Genomic DNA, 26505 nt, shown 5'->3' with positions numbered 1-26505 from the left:
ATGCTTTCTTAGAGAGAAAAACATGGTATTTTCACTACTGAGATTGATGATAGAAAGTGAGAGGTATGCTTAACATGTATTACATTTTACAATCATATATTTCAAGTACATAAAACAAACTTAATCAAACGTAACACTGAATGTACAAGTTTTAAAAAGAAGAAATTAAGCCATACAGTGGTAGTACATAATAGAGAGAGAGGCAGATGGATCTGTGAGTTCAAGGCCAGCTGGTTTACAGTACAGCCAGAGATACACAGAGGAAATCCTTTCTCAAAAAAATTAAAATGAAGAAGGAGAAGGAGAAGGAAGAGAAGGAGGAGGAGGAGGAAGAGGAGAAGAAGAAGGAGGAGGAGAAGGAGGAGAAGAAGAAACTAGGTCTGATTTTATCATAATACCTTGGATAAAATTAACCTGTATTTCTTCTCATTCATATAAACAGAGACCAGATCTAGACAGTGGAAGTCCATCTGATGCCTTATAACAATGAAAGAGAGTGCTTAATTTAGATCCCTGGAGTTTCGATTGTCTACTTTACCCAAACAAAACATCCAAACTTGAAATGGATATTATAATTGTAATCTACAAAGGACTAAAAGAAAGGTCATACAGACTGTAAATGCTAGATGTGGGATTCAAATACAACTGTCTGATTTTTCCCTATGACACTCCTGTCTTCCCCATTTTAAGACTCTGCTTCACCCACAGGCTCAATTAGCAGCCACACAAAGTCTAGTACATTTAAGTAGCAGTTGGTCAGAGCCAAACTCTGTGGTTTGAGGATTTGTAAGGGCCATTTAACAAGTGGGGAAAGGATTATTGTACATTAATCAAATTCTTCATCACAATGACATTTATTTTTTAACATTTTACTTGTTCAAAAATCACAGCACAAAATATTAATAAGATTCCATTTGGCTGGAAAGTGGTGGCACAGATCTTTAATCTTTGGTGGCAGAGGCAGGCAGATTTCTTAGTTTCAGGTCAGTTGGTGTACAAAACAAGTTCCAGGACAGCCAAGGCTACAAGGAGAAACCCTGTCTCAAAAAAAATAAAGGTTCATTTATAGCTAAAGCAAAAGGTGTCATTCCTTCCAACGTGTTCACTGGAATTGATTCAAGGAGACCTCAGAAACCTCAAGAGGGAGCATCCAATTGTCCCCCCCCCAAACATTTTATTCTGACTGTCATTCAGAATCAGAGGCCAGGACCCTTTCACAAAAATCAGTTAAGCCACACTCTGCTTGTAATTCAATCAACCAATGAGATGTCCCATACAAATTGTGACTCAGACGTGAACACAGCATTCAGTTTGGGCATCAACAAAATCATCAGGTATTATCTAGAAGAGTAGATACCAAAGGAAGCACAGGAAATGGTCGTATTGTCCTGAATCTCCTAGATAAAATGCTAGAAGGCCAAGATTAGAGTTGAACATGGGTTCTGAATCATAGCAAGGCCCTGGCAAGTTCTTTGCCCTGTAGGAGATTTTTTTCCACCAGAAAAATAGGACAGATTGGATGAGATAAAAATAATGTTATGAGTTTCCCACAAGACTTTGTCTTCATAGAAGCAGATAGCATAGGCTCTGTCCTATTCTTGCTTGACTTGAATCTTGCCTCCACTGTGTGATCCTGAATGATATTTGAAACCTCAGTTTATACATCTGTGAGATGTGATCTTATAACACCTGCTTCTAAGAGAATCAGGTGCAGTGGCGCATTCATGAGATCCAACATATAACCTAAGCCTTTTAGTGTTTTATCTACACAATGACCTTTCAACATCAGAGATGGCAAAGAGAGGGAACGGTCATAGAAGAGGGGTGATAAAAGATTAAGTCAGAAAAGGAAAAACAAATTGACAAAATTTGAGTGAACATTATCCACACACCAACCTTCTTGGGTGGCATTGTTTCCCCTTGTCAGATCATTTATAGATAGGCTGTGGGCTTCTTCTACATAACCTGATTACAGAATGTATTTCTTGAAAACATCTTTTTCATCTCAGTCCTTGGGCTACCATGATACTTTAGAAAAGCCTGTTATTTGATTCAGGGAAAGGCAGGAAAACTGGAGGCTTAGAGGAAATTAGGTGTAGTAACATTTCCTGCAGGAATCCCTAATAAGAGGAAAAGTCACAGCACTAAGGAGACAGCAGCCATGTCTGCCTGTCTAGCCTCACCTCTCCAAATTCTTCCTCTCTGTGGTTTTCCATACTCTGCCTGAGCACTCCACAGCACTGTCCATGGCAACCTTTCAGTTTTGATATCAGCCACACTGGTTCCCACTCAGTTCCTGCATCTCCAATCTGGAATGCCCTTGTGCCTTGTCTTCTCCAACAACAGCAGGTGACAGGGCCTAGGTTTAAATGTCACTTCCTCGGAGAAGCCTTCTACGAGCCCACTGAGTTGCTTGGCATGCACTTTCAACTCAGCAGCTGAGACTTCAACTCACCTCTGGTACGCTGTACAGTCTGGCTTCACTATATGTGACTGCTTCATGAATATGTCTTCTCCATGAACTTAAAGACCATATAGGAAAAATGGGTGCTATTCAGTGTTAGAGTTCTTACAGATTATGCAGAAGGAGCTGGATTGGATTCCCAGAATTGGGTAATGTGGAGACCACATCTATTTGTGCTACTCTTCATTTGTCATGGTACTAGAAATAAAGGGTGTACTAACAACTGTACTGAACTAATGAATGAGCGACTAGTCCTTGCAGCTTAGATCAGGTCTTTTACAAGGAGCACAGTGACATCTAGTGACCTCTTTCCCAAACGAGATTATGTGGTAAATACTTCCAAAACATTGAGCATTTTAAAATGCTAACTAAGCAAAGCTAGCATAAAATCCAGACTCGGGATTCTTGATATTGAGCCAAAAAGAAAGGAATCAAAATCATCCCAATTCCACACATATACTAAGAAAATCTGCAAAGGCTACACAGCTTAGCTTGTACTGAACGACGCTGCAGGTGAAGCAAGTTTGACCCAGGGAGGCATCCTCTGGGGACATTCACCGAGCAGTAAGTGAGATATTCACAGCCTCCCTCATGAAATCTCAGAAAGACAATCCTGCATAGCCACCAGTATGCTGACACAACATCCGTCAGATTAACCATGTTGCTCACGAGAAACTGCAAGAACTTCTTCACAGACAGTCCCGTTTCCTGTTTTACAGTGTCTTAACATACAACCAGATTACAATAGGCTATCTGTAGGCAGAGGTGTATAAAAATACCTGGATTGTTTGATTGTTGATGTTTGGCAGTGTGTTAGTTGCTTTTCTATTGCTGTAACAAAATACCAAGACCAAGGCAACCTAAGAGAGCATTTAATTGGATTTATGGTTTCAGAGGATTACAGTCCATGCTAACATAGCAGAGGCGTGGTAGCAGCCAGAACTAAGAGCAAAAGGCAGGGAGCATTCCAGGAATGGCACAAGTCATTTTAAGCCTCAAAGTGTGGTACCTCTCCCCAGCATACATCCTGCAGAAAGATCACCTACCCTAATTCTCCTCAGATAGCCATTAACTACGAACCAAGCACTCAAATGCCTAAGACTTATGGGGGGCATCTCATTCACACAAACCAGTTAGTTTAGTGGTCTTCAATGCATGTATGTAATTAGATTTCACATGCTATATGATGCTTGGTTATGAACTCAAGATCATTACAATGTCATATAAGGATGCATTTGCTTATTCAGTTATTTAAGATCCAAGTCAGTTTTAATGTCATAATAAATTCCAATAAATCTATCAACAAAAACGCTTTATGAACTTGACTAAGAACATACATGCTTCCTCATACCATTTCACAACTTTGCAATGTAAGATTATCATCATGCCTGTATTTGCTATTTCTTTGTTTGCTTTTAGGTACAGTAATATCATGATATATTTAATCATCATACCTGTATTTGCTATTTCTTTGTTTGCTTTTAGTACAGTAATATCATGATGTATTTAATCATAATGCAAAGTACATTTGAACTGATGAAGTGTATGTATGCTTTAAGTTACAAAAGGATAAAAAGTATTGTTATACAAAAATCTATCTTTGGAATGTATTTTCTTTACTTTGCGTGATGTTCATTCATATCACATTGCTAAATCACTACAGTTGATTAATGTGGGGCTGTTTAGTGTTTGCTTTGTTGCATGACATGACAACTCTACCTTTGGTGGTAATATGGACTGTTTATACAGGGAAAATCTGTAACACAAATCTAATCCTACCAACTTCCTGCTAATCATACATTTCTAATACCATGTTGTTCCAAAATTAGCCCACAAATTGCAATCTTACATCATTCCTAATTATCACACTCCTTCCAACTCCATTAGACTCACCTGAATCTCCCTCTATCTCTGTATAGACCTTGTGCTTTTTTTAAGGTCATCTACCTGATGTTCTATTCACATTCTTTTTCATTTTATTTTTAAATTTAAACTTAAATTAGAAACAAGGTTGCTTCACATGTCAATTCCAGGTCCCTCTCCCTTTCCCTCCCCTCCTCCCACGCCCTCCCACCAACCCCTCCAATATCCCCTCATTTCCCCAAAGAGGGTGAGGCCCTCTGTGGGGGTGTCCATAGTCCGTCATTTCATCCAGGGCAGGGCCTAGACCCTCCCCAGAGAGTCCAGGGTGAGAGTGCATCTCTCATTGTTGGATGGGTACCCAAAGTCCATTTGTATACCCAGGATAAATGCTGATCTACTACCCAAGGCTCAATAGATTACCTAGGCCTCCTCACTGACACCCACATTCAGGGGGTCTTGATCAGTCCCATGCTGGATTCCCAGCCATCAGTCTGGGATTCAAGAGCTAACCCTTGTCAGGTCAGCTGTTTCTGAGGGTTAAACCAGCCCAGTCTTAATCCCTTTGATCATCAGTCCTCCCTCTCTGTCACTGGATTCCTTGAGTTCAGCTCAGTACTTAACCAAGGGAGTCTGCCTCTGCTTCCATCAGCCATTAAAAGAAGGTTCTGTTTCCCAGACTCTCTGGCCATGGGATTGTAGGCTGGCACTCCCCAGATCTATGTCTAAAATCCATATATGAGAGAGTACATGCCATGTTTCTCTTTTTGTGACCGGGTTACCTCACTTAGGATGGTTTCTTCTAGTGCTATATATTTGCCTGCAAATTTCAGGATTCTATTGGTTTTTTTCTGCTGAATAGTACTCCATTGTGTGTAAATGTACCACATTTTTTCTATCTACTCTTCGGGTAAGGGGCATCTAGGTTGCTTCCAAATTCTGGCTATTACAAATAATGCTGCTATGAACATAGTGGAACAGATGTCTTTGTTGTATGAATGGGCATCTTTTGGGTATATGCCTAAGAGTGGAGTTGCTGGGTCTTGTGGTAGGTTTATTCCCATTTTTCTGAGGAAACTCCATACTGATTTCCAAAGTGGCTGTACAAGTTGGCACTCCCACCAGCAGTGGAGGAGTGTTCCCCTTTCACCACAACCTCTCCAGCATAAATTTTCGTTGGTGTTTTTGATTTTAGCCATTCTGACAGGAGTGAGATGGTATCTCAGAGTTGTTTTGATTTGCATTTCCCGGATGGCTAAGGATGTTGAGCACTTTCTCAAGTGACTTCTACTCACATTCTTACTTGCATCCCTTTTCTGACCTCTAAAAAGCTTATGTGCACCTATGCCACCTTCTACCTATTAGCCCGGTACTGAGCTGTGGAAGAGGCACATACACCATGGAGTTCTTTTGAACTCAGTCCTTGGTCTACCAAATTGATGTCTTCAGTAGCCTGGGGCTTCCTAGGAGTTGCCACAGAGGGACGAATGGGGAATAACTAGCATGTGCTTTGAGCCACTTTCGTCTTCCTCACTGAAGTATAATACTGTCACTATTCCTGTTTAAAGGGACTGTGGTTCCTGAAATGCTGTATCTAAAAAATTGTTCAATTCGTGCACTAACATTCCAGATGGGCTAGACAATCATGTGGCCAGGGGACCTACCCTCAGAAAGGTGTGACTTTCTCTAGGAAAGCATGTTCTAGGAACCAGGCAGAATAAGTATCCCTGAACTGAGATGATGCACTTTTACTTCCTCAAAATCCCTCCCCTGGCACAGTAGCCATGGCCACTCAATCTTTGTAATTCTGCCTGTTTTTTCTGAATTATTCAAAAACGCGTGTCTTCCCCTTAGCTATTTCTCTCTCTCCCTCCCTCCCATCCTCCCTCTCTCTCTCTCTCTCTGTCTCTCTAACTCTCTCTGTGTCTCTCTGTCTCTGTCTCTGTCTCTGTCTCTGTCTCTCTCTCTCTCTCTCTCTCTCTCTCTCTCTCTCTCCTAAATATGCTTTCCAATGGCTCAACTCAACTCAAACAGCATGCTCTTTCTCCCTTTTTTCATTCTCCTCTTCTTAGTATCTGCTGAGATACACACCTTGCCAGCCCTGAAAGTTCTAAACTCCAATAAAATTGTCTGTAAGCTTCAAAAAGTTTGTGGATTAGTGAGCCAAATATGTCATATGGCCCCTTCCAAGTACTAATATGCTGTAGTTAAGAAGTAAGAGATAGCTGGGAAGTGATGATGCATGCTTTTAATCCCATCACTTGGGAGGCAGAGGAAGGCAGATCTCTGTGAGTTCAAAGCCAGCCTGGTCTACAGAGCAAGTTCCAGGACAGCCAGGGCTACACAGAGAAACCCTGTTTCAAAAAAAAGGTGGACAAAAAGGAAGAGGTAGTGTCATTTCATGGTTAATCATGTAAGTTCTACAAGAGAGCAAATCTGAGAAAAACACAACATCTATGAGTCTTTCTCTGTAGGATCAATCCTGTAGAACTGCCATCATATAACCCCAAAACTGGTCGAACATCAGCAATTTCCTATGAACCAATATTTTTAAATATATCATAGACTTGAAACAAATGAGGCAAGCCCATCCATTCGTCCTATAAGTTTCTCAGTTAAAATACATTTCTCTGTGTCTGTTGTAGACAACAACTGAGTTGCTGTAATTCAAGGAACTTGGATTGGTACTTGCTGACTTCAAAATCTGGTTCATTGAAAGATTTGACATACAACACCAAAATTCTATATTCTTCAACAGTGACCTTGACAATGTCAGGTTAATTACATAAAAGAGTAGCAGGCTACTGCCCTGAATCACCTCTCAGAGGAAAGTCACCTATTAATCAAAAACATCAACTTTGGATTCTGCACAGAAAAAGTAATGTCTATGTTGTTGGAAGGCTATGATTTGGGAATTTATCAGTTATTGTCATGAAGCTATATAGGGTATAATAATGAATAAGTAAATGACAGAGGACACCCTGTTACTGTTGTTGATGAGGAGGACAATCCTCATGGACAAAGGGTCCATAACGTCAGGAGCTATGAGGGTGGGTCAGGTTTTACTTAGCATGTGGGCCATGGAAGCTCACCTCCTTTGTGCCATTGTCTTGGATGAGGGTATAAAGTGGTACCACGCGGTTAATCTCCAGAAGCACTGGTGTAGGGCTCAGCTGCTCTTTGCCTGGCCGGCGGCAAAGGTGACAGGTGGATGGACAGCGACCCTTCTCCTCACATCGGATCTCCACACCTGAGATGAGCTGGTCATCTGAGAGCATCTGGGCTGTCAGTAGACCAGAGAGGTAGGTGATGAAGGGCATGGATTTCAGTTCCTTCTTGCTGCCCAGCTCCGTGGTCTCTAGAGGGTTATAAAAAAAAATAAGCAGTAGCATAGGTCAATCTAATGTTTTCTAAGTGGCTAAATTCCTGGGTCCACAAAGAGTGTTTACTAGGAACTGGTACCTGTCAGAAAAGAATAGAGATAATAAATTGATTTGTTCATGATGCTTTGGAAAGACCTTTGGAAAGGCCTAATGGTCAAGGGAACAGCATGATGTCATGCCCTGATATTTATACATGATAGTCTGTTGCTTTGTGTAGCCCTGACTTTCCACATATTAAATTTGTAGGTCTCACAAAATGATTCTACAAGAAGGATGTAAATACTCAAAGGTATTTTCCCCAACCAGAAATTCTCTTCTGTCTATCATCAACTTACACAAATTATACCCTTCTTTTAAGTCTGTGCTCCAGTTTTATATTTTCCATAAAACAATATAATGAGAGAAGTATGAGCATTGGGTCAAGCCAATTTTGTTTTAAATAACAGTTCTGCTTGCTAAAACTTCTCCAGCTTTTGCAGGGGTAGGGGGATCTCTTAATTTTCAAGCATTTGAGTCACTAGTTGTTTGAAATGGGGTTAATAAACCAGTGAAATCAGTTATAAGTGATAAATGATATAGAAGAAGATGGAGTTGTCTGGAATAGGCATTATTTCCTCTTCTAATGCTTACCTGTTCCGTTGTAAAGCTTCGTACCCTGCTCACTTTGTCAGGAGCTGCCTGGATGTGCTCTGGGCACGCTCCATTACTGTGCTTCTGTTCACTTAGTAGCTCCTGTCTCTGTGTCTGTGCTCACTGCGTCTGGACTTTCTCTTCTGCCTCTGCAAATATTTTATAGCCAGTAATGCTCTAATCTAATCTGCTTCAAGATTCATTTCTTTATTGTCCTAGCTGATCATTTTGGAATAAATACATCTTTTGAGGGGAAAATCTTACCTTGAAATTTCTTTCCTTTCATTTTCTCTGACTTCTTAAACCATATTTCCAACTTTTGATGAACTGGGCACTTGTCATCTGTCTACTTTTGGTATCTAACAGAATGCTGGGATGATGCTGGGGATATGCTTGGTACTCATAAAGGGAGCTTGGGAAACATAAATGGGGGGAGATACACTCATGATCCAGTTCAGAGATTTTGAAGAATTCTTTGAAAAAAAAGTCATAGGGCACAGGCCAGCAAGATGGCCACACAAACCTGACACCCTGAGTTTCATCCCAGGACCACATAATGGTGCTAATGGTGGCAGGTGAGAATAAATTTCACAATGTTGTCCCTCTGCCTCCACAGGTGTGCCATGCACATACAAACACACTACACCCGATAAAACTGAACTAATAAGGGCTGCAGAGATGGACACACAGTTAAGAGCACTGGCTGCTCCTGTAGGGACCCAGATTCAGTTCCCAGTACCGACATGAGTGTCTCATAAGCATCTGTGACTCCAGTTTCAGTACATCCCAACCCTTCTTCTGGCATTTCTGGGTACCAGGTGCATGTGTTGTGCACACACATACTTGCAGACCAACACTCATACACCGATAGATAGATAGATAGATAGATAGATAGATAGATAGATAGATAGATAGATATAGATACGTAGGTAGGTAGAGTAGGTAGATAGATAAACACATACATACATACATACATACATACATACATACATACATACATACATAGATGGATGACAGGTAAACAGATAAGTAACAAAATTATTCTAGGGAGTACCTCAGCAAAATGCTTCCACAGGACAGGAATTAATTAGATAGGAGCTAATGCCTACCCACTTCTCAGCTTCAAATACAGCTGTTACACTCTTTCTTTAGCAGACTGGCTTTCTATACAAGATTTTATTTTTAAAAAATGGGGTCACAGTGCTATACCAAAAGCTCCAAGACACACAGCAGTGAGTATGACCCACAGGATGACAGTATGTACTATGTGGATAGTGACTTGAAAACTGTGCAGGGCACAACCAAGTGACAAAAAAAAGGGGGACCCTACACTAAGGGACAGAGCATGGTCCTTCAGACGGGAGCTTCTGTAAAAGTAAAGCCCTACATCAGTGGCCATGTGGGCCCTAGGCAGTACAGTCAGAAGAAAAACAAAGAGGTTTCTCCTGTTCTTGCTCTGGCTTGCAGTGACATGCAGCTGATCTGGAAATGGGCTTGCCAAGTAGGAATACAAGTAAACTCAGCCTTCATTCATTATTCTTCCTGCCCTCGGGTCTGGGATCTGGGCTCCACCTTTTCTGTCTGGCTGTCAGCAAATGCATATGAGCCTTAGATCAAAGGCTCTGGGGGAGGAAGACAGGAGAATTCCCGCTAACTATTGCTTCATAGGGATTAAAAAAGGGTAGTTACTAATGTAAACAAAACAAGGCTGTGAAAAAGGCATCCCAGCAGCTGGGAAACTGAGAGAGTCATATACACACATGAGGAGAAGCTCCTGGAAGAGAACAACCATTTGATAGACAATCGTGAAGAAATCCAAACAGTAAGGATATTACAACTGTCCCAGAAGTTAGAATAGTATGGTGTATGAGGTAAAGTCATTCCACTTACTGCTTTTGTAAATAAAGTTTTATTGAAAAATAGATACGTCCATTCATTATGTACTATATTTGACTATACTGGTAGAATTGATTAGTTACACTAAGGACTCTGTGTTCCACAAAGGCTGAAACATATGCTATATGTCTCTTTACAGGATATCTTCAGCAACTACTGTGTGTGCCTCTATCGTACAGAGTAGGATACTGAGCTTCAGATCCATGTGACTTACCTCTAGTATGTATGGGAGTATGATGAATTAGGTAATAGTGCAAAACATTACAAACAATCAATACATCTGGACCATTGCTCTCCAAAAAGTGAAAACATAGTGGGACATCTTTGCTTTCAAAATTAAGATACAGCAAACTATTTAAAGGACACCTACTAGAAACTCTTACAGAATATTATAAACTAGGAGGATAGGTGTCTCATGAAGGAAAACTAACTTCCAAGACCAAATAGTAAATTGGTGGATTGTTCTTATCTTCTATTATTTGTCTTATTCTTACAAGTTGGAGGATTAAGCCTGGGGTTATCAGAATTCCAGGTAAGTTTATCTGTTTGCTTGTTTTTAAGGAAGGAGATCTCCTATTTCTCATACTGGCTTTGAACTCATGTTCATCCACCCCTGATTTTCTTTTTTTTTATTATTCTTTTTATTTTCTTTTCCAGTTTAAATTTAGATAAGAAACAAGGTTGCTTCACAAGTCAGTTCCAGGTCCCTCTCCCTTTCCCTCCCCTCCTCCTGTGCCCTCCCCCCACCCCCCATTATCCCTTCATTCCCTCAGGGAGGGTGAGGCCCTCCATGGGGGTGTCCATAGTCTGTCATTTCATATAGGGCAAGGCCTAGACCCTTCCCCAAGAGTCCAGGGTGAGTGTGCACCTCGCATTGTTCTCTGGGAGTCTAAAGTCCGTGTGTATACTTGGGATGGGTACTGATCTTCTGCCCAAGGCTCAATAGATTACCTAGGCCTCCACACTGACACCCACATTCAGGGGGTCTTGATCAGTCCCATGATGGATTCCCAGGCTGATGCCTGGGATTCAAGAGTTAACCTTTGTCTGGTCAGCTGTTTCTGGGGGTTAAACCAGCCCAGTCTTAATCCCTTTGATCATCAGTCCTCCCTCTCTGTTACTGGCTTTCTTGAGTTCAGCTCAGTACTTAACCAACGGAGTCTGCCTCTTCTTCGATCAGCCACTAAATGAAGTTTCTGTTTCCCAGACTCTCTGGCCATAGGATTGTAGGCTGGCACTCCCCAGATCTATGTCTAAAATCCATATATGAGAGAGTACATGCCATGTTTCTCTTTTTGTGACTGCGCTACCTCACTCAGGATGGTTTCTTCTAGTGTCATCTATTTGCCTGCGAATCTCATGATTCCATTATTTTTTTCTGCTGAATAGTACTCCATTGTGTAGATGTACCACATTTTCTCTATCCACTCTTCGGTTGAGGGACATCTAGGTTGCTTCCAAGTTCTGGCTATTACAAATAATGCTGCTATGAACATAGTGGAACAGACATCTTTGTTATATGAATGGGCATCTTTTGGATATATGCCTAACAGTGGAGCTGCTGGGTCTTGTGGTAGGTTTATTCCCATTTTTCTGAGGAATCTCCATACTGATTTCCAAAGTGGCTGAATCAGTTGGCACTCCCACCAGCAATGGAGGAGTGTCCCTCTTTCACCACATCCTCTCCAGCATAAATTGTCATTGTGTTTTTGATTTTAGCCATTCTGACAGGAGTGAGATGGTATCTCAGAGTTGTTTTGATTTGCATTTCCCGGATGGCTAAGGATGTTGAGCACTTTCTCAAGTGCCTCTCAGCCATTTTAGACTCCTCTATTGAAAACTCTCTATTTAGTTCTGCAGCCCACTTTTTAATTGGGTCCTTTGATGTTTTGGAGACTTGCTTCTTGAGTTCTTTGTAAATTTTGGAGATCAACCCTCTGTCAGATGTGGGATTAGTGAATATTTTTTCCCATTCTGTGGGCTGCCTTTCTGTCTTGCTGACTGTATCCTTTGCCTTACAGAAGCTTCTCAGTTTCAGTAGGTCCCATTTATTAATTGTTGATCTCACTGTCTGTGCTACTGGTGTTATGTTCAGGAAGCTGTCTCCTGTACCAATTCGTTCAAGGGTACCACCCACTTTCTCTTCTAAGAGGTTCAGTGTGGCTGGATTTATGTTGAGGTCTTTGATCCATTTGGACTTAAGTTTTGTGCATGGCGATAAACATGGATCGATCCGCATTCTTCTACATGCCAGTCTCGAGTTATGCCAGCACCATTTGTTGAAGATGCTTTCTTTATTCCATTGTATATTTTTAGCTTCTTTGTCAAAGATCAGATGTTCGTATGTGTGTGGGTTAATACCCGGCTTTTCAATTCGATTCCATTGGTCTGCCTGTCTATTTTTGTGCCAATACCAAGCTGTTTTCAGGACTATAGCTCTCTAATAGAGCTTGAGGTCAGGGATCCACCCCTGATTTTCAAATGCTAGGATTATCCCTCATGAGCCACCACTCTTGGCTAAATACCCTGTAAATATTAAAATATAGAAGGCATTTCCCCAATGACACCTTGCCATATGCACATAATTTATTTAGAAAGAAATATTACTTGGTGCTAAGGGTTTTTGAAAAATCCCCTCGCCAAACAAGCATATCTAGGCATCTTGTTAAAGATATAACTATCCATTTACTAGTCAAATAATCAATAGTCTTTGGTGCTCTGCATTGATCAATAATCTTTTGCTTTTTCCATCCATCATCCTCTGTAAATTGGGGTTAAAAGGCTAAAAACAGCAGCACAGCAGTGTAGCATTAACAGAGGACCCAAAGGGCTGGCTTTGCAAAGCATGGTTGGCAGTCATTTAGGCCAATATTGTTTTTAACAGGTAAGGAAATGGAAAACAAAATAAGAAGGGAGACCCACCTTCAGGTCCTAACCACAGTTATGAACAGTGATTCCTCTCTCAAAGGTTGTGCTATGCCTAAGTTATGACCTAGATAAGGGTTATGGCGAGGAAGACCATTAGCCACTCCATTAACTCTCCTCTGTGTTAATTATTCCTCTGTAGACATTACAATTGTAAAGGCTAAGTTTCTGATCCAACCCCACCCTGCTGCTAAAGTCATTTTTCCAAAGGACAAACCGTGTAGCTCCCTCCTACTTAAAACTCTTCTGCGATACTTCCCTGCTCGTAAGATAGAGAGCACACTCGTAGGGTGGGCATATGGGGTGAGATCTAGACACCCACTCTTCTCCAGTCTGATCTCCCTACTGCTTCACTCCATCCTCCTTTTATCAGCGGCAGTGACTGAATTCATCCCTCATACCTCCTGTCTTTCAGTCCTCACACATGTTCTCCCCACAAAATGCTTCCTTCCATCTCATCCCAGGTCCTGATTTCCATTCATGACCCAGATCTTAATTCAAATATTAATTCCTCAGAAAAAAATCCCTGGACTTCCTATATTATTCATGTATATTATTAAGATTTTCTATTATAGATTTTCATAGCGCCCTGGTTTCTGTGCCCTCTGTCTCAAACAATATAAGGTTCATGAAGGCGAAGGCAATATCATTTCTGCTCATGTCCAGATCCAACTCACACAGTTCATGAACTCACAACAGGATTTTTAAACTGCCCACCTGCCCCACCCCACCCCTGACAGCGCACACGAGGTCTAGGGATTAATCCAAAGGCCCTCCCTCATGCCTCCCAAGCAAGCACTCCACTGAACTGTATCCTAAGCATTCTTTTAAATTTTGTTTTGAGTTTGGGTCTCACAAGTTGCACAAATTGGCCTTGAATTTACTTTGTAATCCAGGAAGCCCTGAAAACTGCAATCCAGCTACCTTAGACTTGCTAGTACTTGGGATCACAGGACCTTACCACTAGGGTTGGCTTCAAAAGTCGTTTCAATGAACGTTTGTTGCAAGCATAGTTTGCCCTGACCACTGTGCTAGACTTTCAGAACATCATGAACACAAGAGTCAAGATTTGGAGTCAGAAGCCTGACAAGTAATCAAGAACTGCAAGGGAAATATACGACTACTTGACTAAGAAAGATGCATCTTTTCAAAGGAAAGCCAACAGATAAGACAGTTGGTTAACTTCCCATGTTCTGACCTCGGGATTTACATGCAGGCCTTTGCGTTGAGACCATGGGAGAGTCGAGTTAAAACAGGCTGTCTTTAACAAGAAAAAACATAAAGCACATTTTGAAGAGTTACCCTCTGTTCACATTTCTCACCCCTCTGAACAATGCTTCCAAAATAGGATCATGTCTGGTTCCAAGCCTGGTTCAGTCTCAATGACACTACAACCCATTCATTTGAGAACCTGCCAAATGAACTCTCTTTTTTCTCCTCCCAAATTCCTGCTGGGTATTACTTTGTTGCCACCAAAAAGAAAAAAAAGCCTCAGTTGAAGTGACAACCCCTTGTTGGAAGAGCAGCCAGAGCTTTTCAGCAGGAGGTGATGGCACCATTTGCCCTCATCCAGAAAACAAAACAAAGGCACCAGACTAAGGGCTTCTGGGAGAGCCAGCCATGGTGAGGATGCTGCCTCCCTAGTCAGACAAGCTTTGCTTTAGCAATAGGCTCCTACTTGATGCATTTAAAGGCTCCACAGGGATGACAGGGACTCAAATTAGAAACACGAAGGGAGGAGGGAAAAGGGTGAGACGTTTACATCATAAAGAGTGGCCTTTCTTACAGCAGTGGCCTCTCAGGAATTACTAAAATGGAATCCTTTCTTAGGAGGAGTTACTGTGTCTTGATGGAGGAAAGCAGTTTATTGGAGGCCTGACCCACATAGAAATCTAAAACAAAGGGAAAATACCAACCTGAAATGTCATCAGTGAGTTCCATGCTGTTTTGTTGTTCAATATGAACTTACCAGGCTAAGGCAGCCAGTAGTCCTCCGTGTGTCCTTTATACATGACAACTAAAAGTCCTTGTGAGGGTTAAATAAGGTGCTTGGCACAGGTTACTCACTCAATCAGTACGAACTGCTGTTGTTTGATGGTGCTGTGGTTACTATAATAATATTGCTGCTGTTGTAGCTGGATGCCAAAATTGAAATTTCTATTGATATACCAAGACAAAATAGAAGTGAGATCCTAACATCAAGCCCATAGAACATAAAAATGAAGTGAATTTTAACCAGTTTCATAACTCTGGAAACCTCAGCTAGAAAAAAGAAACAAAAACAAGAAAACAGAGTGTATAAAGAAAAGATTCAGGAATATGTTCTTTGAGAGAAGTATTACCATGTTTGGAGTGTCCAGCATCCTAGGAGGGACATACAGAGAATTTTGTCTACTGACCACAATTTTTGTGAAGGGTCTTTTGCTAGTGCTACTTAGAGGAAGACACTAGGCCAGGGTCTACCTTCAAAGAAACTCTAATGGCCAGTGTTAGAAAAGCAGAAAGGACTGCAAAGGGATGCCCAGCATCCAGAGGATGCTGGGAAAGAACTGATTTTTTTTCCATGAACCAAAGGATGAGATGGCATGAAAGCTTTCTGAGTCTTGCCCAAGGGTCCCTAACAGCAGGTGTTCATGAAGTGAACTACCAAAAAACCAATAAGTAAGGTAGATCCGCATTAACCAGCAAAAGAGATGCCCCTAGTCTTGAGAGAAATCTCTAGCATTGGGCATCACAGCATAGACAAGAGAAACGGGCAGTTTTAAAACTATGTTGAAACTGGAAAGGGTAGAGTTACACAAAGTCTGGCCATCACCATCCTTAACATTCTCTTCTGCTTTAAAAATGGAGATAGAAGAGTAAGAAACAAGAATTCCAGCAAAGGCCAGTCATACCCTCTCCATGTCACCACTGAGAAGGGCAACGAGATTTGACTCAAGTTAAAGACACTGTATTACATACTTAGAAGCATGTAAACAATGCAAAATGTCTATAGCACTATTTTACAAGTGATAGCAGATGTGATCATACATGATTTGTATCTGAGGTCAAGGAACATTATTCTAATGGATGCATTAAAGAAGTATGGGAACTCACACACACACACACACAGATTATATTTGACTGCTTTCAATTTTTCCTGTCAAAGGAAACAGGTCAAAGTATTCACCACATTTGCAACTTTAGCTAATGTGCTAATTAATTATCTGTCATACCAGCTGAAGTACAAGAACCATGGCCAGTTTTAGTGAAATATCGTATTCTGAGCACGAAAATATATTGTGTTATTGTCCCAGTCTGGAGATAAATATATGAATGAATGAATGAATGAATGAATGAATGAATGAATGTGTACATATGGCTCCCTTTCCTTTCATGCTCCCAATTGTATGACAATATGTTGGACCCTAAACCTAGCTTAACTGTGTATTACTGATGCCAACTAACAAAGGTGAAATAACTTACACAAGGCCTTATAACTAGTGAAGAGTCTAGCTATTTCAAGACCATAATACTCTCTTTTTTTCTTACATATGTTCCCTCTTGGAAAAAATCTTGGTATCAGTTTTCATCCTGCATGAGTCCTGCTTGAGTCCCTTCTATTTCACACACGTGTTATCTTTTCTGTTCTTGCCTCTCACAGGTAATACACCCTGCCTTTGCCACCACTTTCAGGAGCTAGAATGTTTTCATGGGTAGAAGGACTTCTAAAGTTCCGTAGTATAGTCAGAAATGCGACCCAATCTTTTGTTTACTATGAAATTACTCTCCAATTACTTCTTAGAAACTTTTAATGGCATTAAACATGCTGTCTTCTAGGTTCTTCAAGGGTAAACACTGTTAATCCAAGGCTAGCGTCTGAACTTGGCAATTCTCACACTAAGCATCAGACTTGAAGCCCTAGTTTATGCTATTTGGGTGCCTTGCAGTATCTAGGATTGCCTCCTGCTCACCATGCTAAAGTGAGCTAACTAGCTAGATAGATAAAATCCCCATCACAGAGACTGCAGAGCACTGTGGAGTGGGTGCTCATACAATGTGTTTCTGTGTTTTGTGCTCATTTGGGAAACAGAGGCAACATGCAGAATCCCCAAACAAGAAGAAGGTGGGTTTACAAAGCAGACACCCACATCTCCTGATCTAATGATTTCCTGATCTCAGCTAATTTGGCAGCTTTTTCACTAAGCACACAGACAATAGGGCAGCTACAACATAATGCCTTGCCTGAATTTGAATTCCAGGTCCTGTTTTCCACTTTGGCCACTTGGATTAGTTATTTACCTCTCTAATGTGCCATTTTCTCAGTTTTGACATTTCAGTAACTATTTCATCATTATTATTATTATCATTATTTGAGGGATTAATAGGAAACAGAACTCAAGGAAGAATGTCCAGGTCAACAGTGTCAACAGCATCTTCAAACTTCATTTAATCTGTCCCCTCTTGGTCTCCGTCACACCATGTCTCAGTTCTGAAGCAAATGTGAATCTGTAACTCTTCTCTTGGCACCCATTTGGTGCTTTAACAATGAGGAATTTCTCTTAAACTGCTTTCTTTCTGTTAAGTGGATCAGGCAAGAACTGAACATAATTCCACAGTCATAAAGTCCGACTGCTTAATTTCAAATCAAAGATAAGCCATTTCACTTCCCCAACTTCGGTACTGATGATTTTTAACTCCCAGTCAAGATTTCTGAAAGCCAACTAAGAGACATTCATGCTTATGACTTCCTACAATCCTATCATCCAATAAAAATAGCAGTTGTTGTCATCTTCCCCAGGCTTAGAGTAATAAAGCAAAACCTAGAGGGCACCTGTCTGCAAGAGGAAGCAGAAGCCCTCTGGTGACTAACATTTTGCCCAGAGGCAGGAAGCCATCAGCACATGCTCATAGTGTTCACCTGTGCCTCTTGGGTTGCGAATAGTCCAAAGACAGCTGAAAACTAGGCCATGTGTGATCTCCTGCTGCCCTCTAGTGTCTGATTAAGATGTTTGCTCCTGGGAACTACCACTTTTTCCCAGAGAAAGACTGGGATTGCAAGGTGTCACCGCGATAGCAGTTTAGAATGGCATTTTCTTAGAAGACCCACACAGCACCAGGTTTGGAGGTAGACACCCTAGGGTGAGAAAAGGAGTAACAACCTGTTCGATGCTTGTGGTTCACAAGTACAGACCTCTGAGGACACACGCTGGGAAGGAAAATAAAGAGATGGGAAGAGATCAGAGATACGGAAGAGGTCAAAGATGACAAGGAAAGAAACACTTCCAGGTGGGAAGGGAAAGGATGTGGTAAAAAGCTGTTTTCAGATTATACGCCATGTGATCAAGCCTCCATTCAGTCTGACCTCTACTTGCCAGACTATTTACTGTCCATGGAACTGAATGCAAGAAGAGGGGTATCTGTGCCTGCTCCACATAAAAAAAGTGAGTTACAGCCTAGCTACAGGCTTTTACAGGACCATGGATAAGGCGAACAATAAAAACTTATGTGTAAAATAAGGGTAAGGTGAATGACAGTCCAGCTATTAAATCTTAATACAAGGAATTTCCACACTTCTTACTATTTGTGTGTGTGTGCCTGCGTGTACACAGGTGTACCACATCTTTGTAGATACCTGTGGAGAGCAGAAGAAGGTGTCAGACGCCCTGAAACTAGTGCTACATGGGGTTGTAAGCTCCTTGGTGTGCTGGGAACAGAACCTGAACCCTCTGCAAGTGTAGCCAGTGTTCCTGACAGCTGAGGTAGCTCTCTAGCTCCCTTACTACATTCACAACAAAAGTGTTATTACCTTCTTAAGAGGCAGCTGGATGAGAAAAAAGTGGAAGATAGAAGGAAAGAAACCTTTTCTAACCCTCTAGGTTTTGTTACACAGGTGACATTACGTTTATCACAGCTTTACCAGCACTGAATTCTGCTCCGTGGGATCCGGTCTCATGTCCGGCTAAAACTCAATTCCCAGGACTCAAAGACTAGTCCTTCCACAGTTCCTTTTCCATCACTCCGGTTTTAGAGGGTTGGGAGGCTGGAGGGATAAGTCTTAGACAGGATTAAAGGTAAATAATGAAGATGCTCATGTTCAGCTTTGGATGGAAACTTCTATATCATCTTGCTGTGACAAGGCTTGGAGGTCAACAGCAGGTCACAAGGCACACCAGCCACCCTCAGCTCTAGGAGAGGAAGCCAGGTTCAAATGTCACCTATCCCCTTGTGTAGGGATCAGCTAAAGGCTCTGGTTGGAGGAACCATACAAACAAACTGCCATTTCATTGACACTTTTAGAGGACAGCCATGGTCTGCCTTTCACATTTCTCCGTTTTTCAAAATCTCAATTCGACCCACATTACAAAAGATACATCCAGACATGTTCGTGAGCATTTTATAAAGTTTTCCAGTGAGCATTCATTCCTTTATTCTTTGGGCACCATCTGGCATCAGAGGACTAATCAGATCAGCCAACATAAAATAAAATTAAACTAAAGGGTGGCAATCCATCATAAATTCCCTTTCTTGTAGTTGAGGCAATGAGTAAAATGAATAGTACCCAGTTCAATTTTACAGACACACATACTAGGTCATAATTTATGTACTTAATTTGCTTAATTTGCATGCATGGTCACACCTGGTCTCTCTGAATCCTGACGGCAATGAGAAGTAGGTTTCAAAATCGCTTTTTGAGCAGGAGGAAATAGCAGATGACAGGTGGAAAGCCAGAGTGTGTTCTACTTTTCTTTCCTCTCCTGGTATCTGACACACAGAGGCCTGGGACTATGAAACTAGCTGTGTGACAGATTATGTAAAAACTACTTACAATTTTGTTCCTGTTTTGTTTGAGACAGGTGTTTGGTGTAACCTAGGCTACTTCACTTTTTGCTTTTTCCACAACTCAGGGAAGAAAGTGTTTATTCATGGAGGTCAGAACTGAAGCAGAGACCATACAGGAACAGTCCTGACTAGCTTGCTTCCTCTGGCTTGCTCAGGTACCTTCCTTCCTTCTGCCTAGGGTGGTACTGTGCCCAGTAAGCTAGGCCTACTTATCAACCAGCAAGCCAGAAAATGCCACCACAAACAAATGCACATGCCACTCTATTATTGGCAATTACTCAAATGAGACTCCGTGTCCCGAGGTATGTCCAGGCTTGAGTCCAGTTGACATATATATATATATATATATATATATATATATATATATATATATATATATCACTGGGTCCAAAAAATTTTTGTTGATGCTTTCTTGCCTTATTTCTAAGTGCTTTCTCACTGTGTTAAGCTACCTTTGCCTCTGTGGTGGCACTAAAGACTCAGGTCTTGATAGTTATACATTCCAGAACTGGAATATGCAATTTCTATATTTTCTACTCATGACATCATAGTGATTAACAAAACAGTTCTTTTTGGTTTTTTTGGGTTTTTTTTTTTGAGACAGGGTTTCACTGTATTGTTTTGGAGGCTGTCCTGGAACTCGCTCTGTAGACCGGGCTGGCCTCGAACTCTCAGAGATCCACCTGCCTCTGCCTCCCGAGTGCTGGGATTAAAGGCATGTGCCACCAACGCCTGGCTAACAAAACAGTTCTTAAAATAACATGCAGCTCAGTCATTAGAGGGCTTGTCTAGCATTAACAAAGTGCTGGATTCTACTCCCAGCACTTCAATAAACTAGGTAATATAGTACACTCCCATAATCCTGGCACTCGGAAGGTAGCGAAAGGAGTATCATGAGTTCAAGGTCATCCTCTGCTACATAGTGAGTTCAAGGCAACCTTGAGATATAGGAGACCCTGTCTCAAAAAATACAAGAGGGGCTGGCAAGATGGCTTAGTGATCAAAAAGACTTGCTCCTCTAGCAGAGGATCTGAGTTCAGGTCCTAGCATGACCATCATGCTGCTCACAACTGTCTGCAATTCCAGCTGCAGGAGCTCCAGTGAACCCATTGTCCTCTTTTAACCTCAATGGGCACTACTCGAGGTCGTAACACACAGATACACATGAACACACGTGAATAAAAAGTTAAATATCTATAAGAAGTCTATAGACAATCAACAGGAAATTGGTTGATAACCATGGTATATCCAAAATAGTAGGATCGCTACTAGGAACTTGGAGTTATGCAGTGAGACATCCATCCTGCCCGCACCTACAGAACTGACCATGCCTGTTTGGGCATACTCATAGGTGAAAACTTCAGGGGAGTGAGTTTCAGTCTGGGGGCAGATCTGGTCAGGTCACAGGGAACAGCCTGTGTGGATCCTTAGAGCAGGAACCTACAGAGGCCTCGGCATCTGGCGCCCAACGTGGACAATCTGCCCGTTGGGCATCTGCACCGCAGTTTCCTTGCTCGTGCCGCCGCCCAGCGAACACACTTGCAGGCGTTCACACACACACACTCCCACGCATGCCCGCCCACTCCCCTGCTCTCCACCAGCATGTGGGCTTCCCTGCTCTCCACAAGCACGTGGGCTTCCCTGGCGGTGGTGGCAGCTTGGCACCTGCAGTTTGAGCTTTGATTCGATGGACTGCAGTCTGCTCCGCTGCTGTGTGCATATACATACATGCTAACACTACTAATTTGTTTACGCAGTTCCTGGGGTCTGCTGGCTCCGTGGGTCCCAGCAATTCATTCTAGCCTCACCTTTCTCCTTTTATGAAAAAAATGTCACTTTATTTGACTTTTCCATAACTTTTACTTAGGTAGAATTTACAGAATCTAACATATTAGAAATGATCCAGGAGGGGACTATCTTGCCATGGGAAGCTGGTTGGCAGTGCACCCACACCATCTGCTAGCCAAGCATAGTTACTACAAGTTGGGACCCACACGTGCAAAAAGAGCATTGATATTAAAGAACACCAGGGTTCTATTGAAAGTAAACGCTTTGTTCTTTGTATTTTAAGCTAATAATAATAAATAAGATTAACTACTCTATACCTATGGCAGATAATCTTACAATTCAGGACGTTAGAAATCTTTTTGTTTCTTATATGGATGGGATTTTAGAAGATGATTATGACCTACCTGGAATATACTTATTCTTAATTATGACAATTAGTTTCATAATCCGTATGATATTCTTAAAGAAAGTGTTTGAGAATAGAGTGAAGAACAAAGAATTTATAGAAACCATACAGGTTTTATAGGCATATAATAAGAACTTAGCAAAAGGGATTCAGAATATTGAAAATGGCAATGGAGAGCTGACAAAGTGAAAAATATGGAACATAAAAAAGACCAACTAACACGAAAAATGTGTTCCATGTCTATTGATTCAACAAATAAAATAGAAGAAATGAAACATAACATTGAAAAACTATCAGGAAAAATGTGTTCCATGTCCACTGATTCAACATACAGAATAGAAAAAAATGGAACATGACATTGAAGTACTAAAGGAAAAAACTTGTCCCATATCTGATGATTTGACAAATAAAATACAAATACTGGAACATAGGGTTGGTTTTAGTTGTTTAGGGTTGGGTATCTCTTTTAGATAAGTTTAAGGGAAAGGGTTGGTTAGGATGGGACATAGGTAGAGTAACATATTTTCTAATGAACTAACTTTAACAACTGTTAGCTGTAGATAACTTAAATTGCTAGATTCTTGTATGCTGACTGTTTAGGGTCTTCTTTCTGTTTACGATGTTTTGCACACAAATATAAAACTATCTTGATGTATATACATTTTGTATATTGATACAACTTATGATATTTTATCAAATTGCACTTTACAGTTCTACCTCTAGTCAAGATAGATATTTAAGTTTTATCTCTGTTATTGAGAGTTATATATATATATATATATATATATTTACATTTTTTTGAAGTCATTGTCCTGGTCAAATTATTTTGGGAAGCTTCAGCCATTGCACAATTATGTTTCTGAGAATTACAGACTGCTGCCATCCCTGTTTCTTATCTATAAGATTAGTCAGATATAGATATTTGATCTTCAAACACTTCATAGACCTGGAGAATATGGCATTTAAATGTTTTAATATTAGTACTCAGTTGATATGAGATACAATTGCTTCTGACAGCACCAAGCCATTACTGAGAAAATGTCACTCCTTCTGGAGTCCATTCTCTCCTCTGCTAATGGCCTCGTGGGTAAAGAACTGCTCCCACCTAGATAGAAATATTAAGTACAAGACTTAAACTTTTCAGCATAGGACAACTCTATAGAAACCTGTTATACCTTTGCCCTAGGGCTGGATATGTAGTTCCTGCCTTTTGTTCTAGTTGCTTCACTGGCGATAGGTCTTAAATGTGTTTGTTCTTACTTTTCCTTCTCCTAGAGCATACTTGATATTTACTACCTTTGTATCAAGTCTAAATCTTTTTCTTTAGACTAAAAGGGGAATCATAGTGAGATATCCACCCCGTCCACATCTGTAGCACTGACTATGCCCATTTGGACATGGTCACAGGTAAGGATGTGATGGGGAGTGAGTTTATAACTGGGATCTGAGCAGGTGGTACTCTCTGGCATCTGGTGTGGATCCTTAGAGTGGGAACCTGCGGTGGCCATCTGCTTCTTCTGTAAGTGACTTCTCCCTGAAATAAATTATATTTAATATTTGAACCTAGTCCAGTGAATCATTATCCATGCCTCTTCAGAGTTAAAACAATTTTTGTTATGTATGAGATGGAGAAGTGAGAACCATATTTTATTAAATGGAAAAGGGAATATGCACATCAGTATTTATAGTTCTTCTGTGTGAATAAAGAAGGAGTACAAAGATACATATCCAGGACACATATACAATATCTATATTGTTTTTCCCTAAGAAATACTGACAGGCCTAATAAAACTAATAAAATGGTTACCAACAGGGATAGTAGAGAAACAAGGCCAATAATATTTTATATCTTGTTTTATAAGATTAAACTTTATAGAGGCTTTAGATATTTTTATATTATTACTAAAAGAGAAGAAATGCATATATCTTCAAATTATATACAAACTGAAAGATATCTACTTATATCAAAGCATTTTTAAAAACTAAAGAGAGGCTGGAGACACGACTTGGTAGTTTAGAGCACTTGCTGCTCTTGCAGAGGATCCTGGTTCGATTCCCTGAACCTATATGACAGGCAATGCATGTCTGTAACTCCAGTTCCAGGAAATCTGAAACCCTTTTCTGGCCTCCATGACAATGCATGCATATTGTGAATTGACATGCATGCAGACAAAACACCCATGCACATAAAATAAAATAAACATCAAAGAACTAATGAGAACGGCAGTGTCTAGTGTCCGTGACACAGTATTTGTGTGTCATATGATCAGTGGTGCTTTTTTAAATAGACATCTAGGAGCAAACACTAAGGTGGATTTAAGGGGCCTACAGTTGTGGTACCGGCATTATTCTTGACGCCACCCCACCAGGCCTTTTGTGTGCATTCTGGAGATCTGGATTCAGGTCCTCACACTGGTACAGCAAGTACTTTACCACCTGAGCTGTCTCCCTGGACCCTACTGTTTTGGTTCACTATAGGAGACTGCTAAGACACCAGCACACTGCTCTGAAAAGAAATGGAAGAACCAAGTATCAGTCATATTTTTGTCACATGAACTGAATTTGGGTGTGCTCACACTATTGCTTACAGAAATATTTCATAGGTAATAAAGGCAGAGAGGGGGACTGGCCAGATGGCTCAGTGAAAAGCACTTTCTGATTTTTTCAGTCATCATCTTCAGCTCCATTTTCAGGGGACTGGAGGCCTTTTCTGGCCTCTGCATGCATCAGGCATGTGCGTGGTGAATAGGCATGCATGCAGGCAAAACATTCATACATGTAAAGTAGAAGGAAAGAAGACAGCGAGAATGAGGATCAAAAAAGACAACTGTTGCATGCCAATTTTTTTATAAACAATTCTTTTTATAAGTTGGTCCTATGGCTGAGTGTGGGAACACCAGACCTTGAGCAGACACCCACTTCCCCATGGCCTGGCAGTAGGCAGCTATAAGACAATGTTTACTAAAAACATGTTTACTAAAAACAATACAATGCCCGAGGCAATAAGTTCCTGAAAAGGGCTTGCCTCCTGGAACCGCCCTGTCCTAGACCTTTTCCAAAGACTAACCATACCTTCAGACCCACCCACATCCACTTCTGGTGTCAGGGTATATAATAACCAGCCGGAGTAGGAATAAAAGAGAGCCTTCTTGAGGAGCCTTCAGGTCTATGTGTTGTCAATCCCCGACATCCTCCGCATGTTCTCAGACACAGGCTGCGCAGCAGGCATGGCAATTGGAGGTCCTACCAAGATCGTGAAAGCGAGGTAAGTGGATGGGGTTAAGAAACTATGGGGGATTGTTCCGGGAAGCTAGAATCATTACAGTATCAACTAAAAAAGTTACTTAAAGGACATCGGACTGCAGTCAAGTCTAAAACCCTAGAAGGCTTTCTAAAATCGATCGAACGAGCCAGTCCATGGTTCATTACTGGGGGAAACTTAAATATTCCAGATTGGGAGGAGGTTTTCTGTGATCTTCATAGACTTTTACGAAAAGAGGGATCTGAGTCCTTGCCCCCTACGACACTCTCCTTATGGAGATTAGTGAGGGGAGCAATTTTGACAGATAAGGTTCGTCACCGCCAGGTAGTTCAGGACACAAAAGAGGCCTTTTCAGAGTTACAAGAGACAGAGACTCAAGCCTCCTTGAGTTCAGGGGCAGAGAGTGAGGATGAAGAGACCCTGGCTGAAACTAGAAGCTCCATTGTTAGTGAGGATGAGGAGGAGTCTCTTAGGAACAACAAAAAAATGGGTAGAGGTCTCCGGGCAAAACCCAAAAAAAAGGGCTCCAGTCAGAATCAGTTATATCCTTCTCTATCAGACCTAGAAAATGGAAGTAGCTCAGACTCAGACTTGTCACAGTCTGAAAAGGAACCGTTACTTGCTGAGATCGCGGCCCTTAAAAAAGAACTAAAAAAGATTCGAATTAAGGAAAGACAGGACAGGGAGAGAAACCCTTCTCCATACTCTGAAAAAAGGGACTCCTCCTATGATATAACCCAGTCCTTCTCAGACCTGAAGGGAAGACCCAGAGGAGGGGTCCAATGCTGCCCGGTGGTGGCCCCAGTAATGGAAGTTCCAGACTCGAACAATTCTGGACAGGTCATTCGGCGCCATGACCCTTTAAGTTTCAAAGATATGAAACAACTGAAAGAGGCAACTCTAAATTATGGAGCACAGGCTCCCTTTACACTTTCCTTAATGGAATCTTTTGTGCCTCTTAATTTGACACCTGGTGATTGGCAGCAGCTTTGCAGAGCAGCTCTGTCAGGGGGAGATTATTTGATTTGGAGAGGTGAGTTTCAGGAAAGATGCAGGCAGACAGCCCAAA

At 41.2% G+C, this 26505-nt stretch overlaps 1 protein-coding gene across 4 annotated transcripts in view; it reads right to left on the bottom strand.

Annotated features, from left to right (window-relative positions):
• The window catches only part of Astn2 (astrotactin 2), a 972600-nt gene that overhangs the window by 190137 nt on the left and 755958 nt on the right, over window positions 1-26505 (bottom strand). For all 4 annotated transcript variants that reach the window (XM_040757328.1, XM_040757329.1, XM_040757330.1 and 1 more), the window contains one exon: window positions 7417-7682. In XM_040757328.1, coding sequence (XP_040613262.1) covers window positions 7417-7682 — 266 coding nt within the window. The remainder of the gene's footprint in view (window positions 1-7416; window positions 7683-26505) is intronic.

The sequence above is a fragment of the Mesocricetus auratus genome, unplaced genomic scaffold (genome assembly GCF_017639785.1).
Source record: "Mesocricetus auratus isolate SY011 unplaced genomic scaffold, BCM_Maur_2.0 Super-Scaffold_100014, whole genome shotgun sequence".
In the NCBI taxonomy this organism is placed as follows: Eukaryota; Metazoa; Chordata; class Mammalia; order Rodentia; family Cricetidae; genus Mesocricetus; species Mesocricetus auratus.
This window is presented reverse-complemented; position numbering and strand designations above follow the sequence as displayed.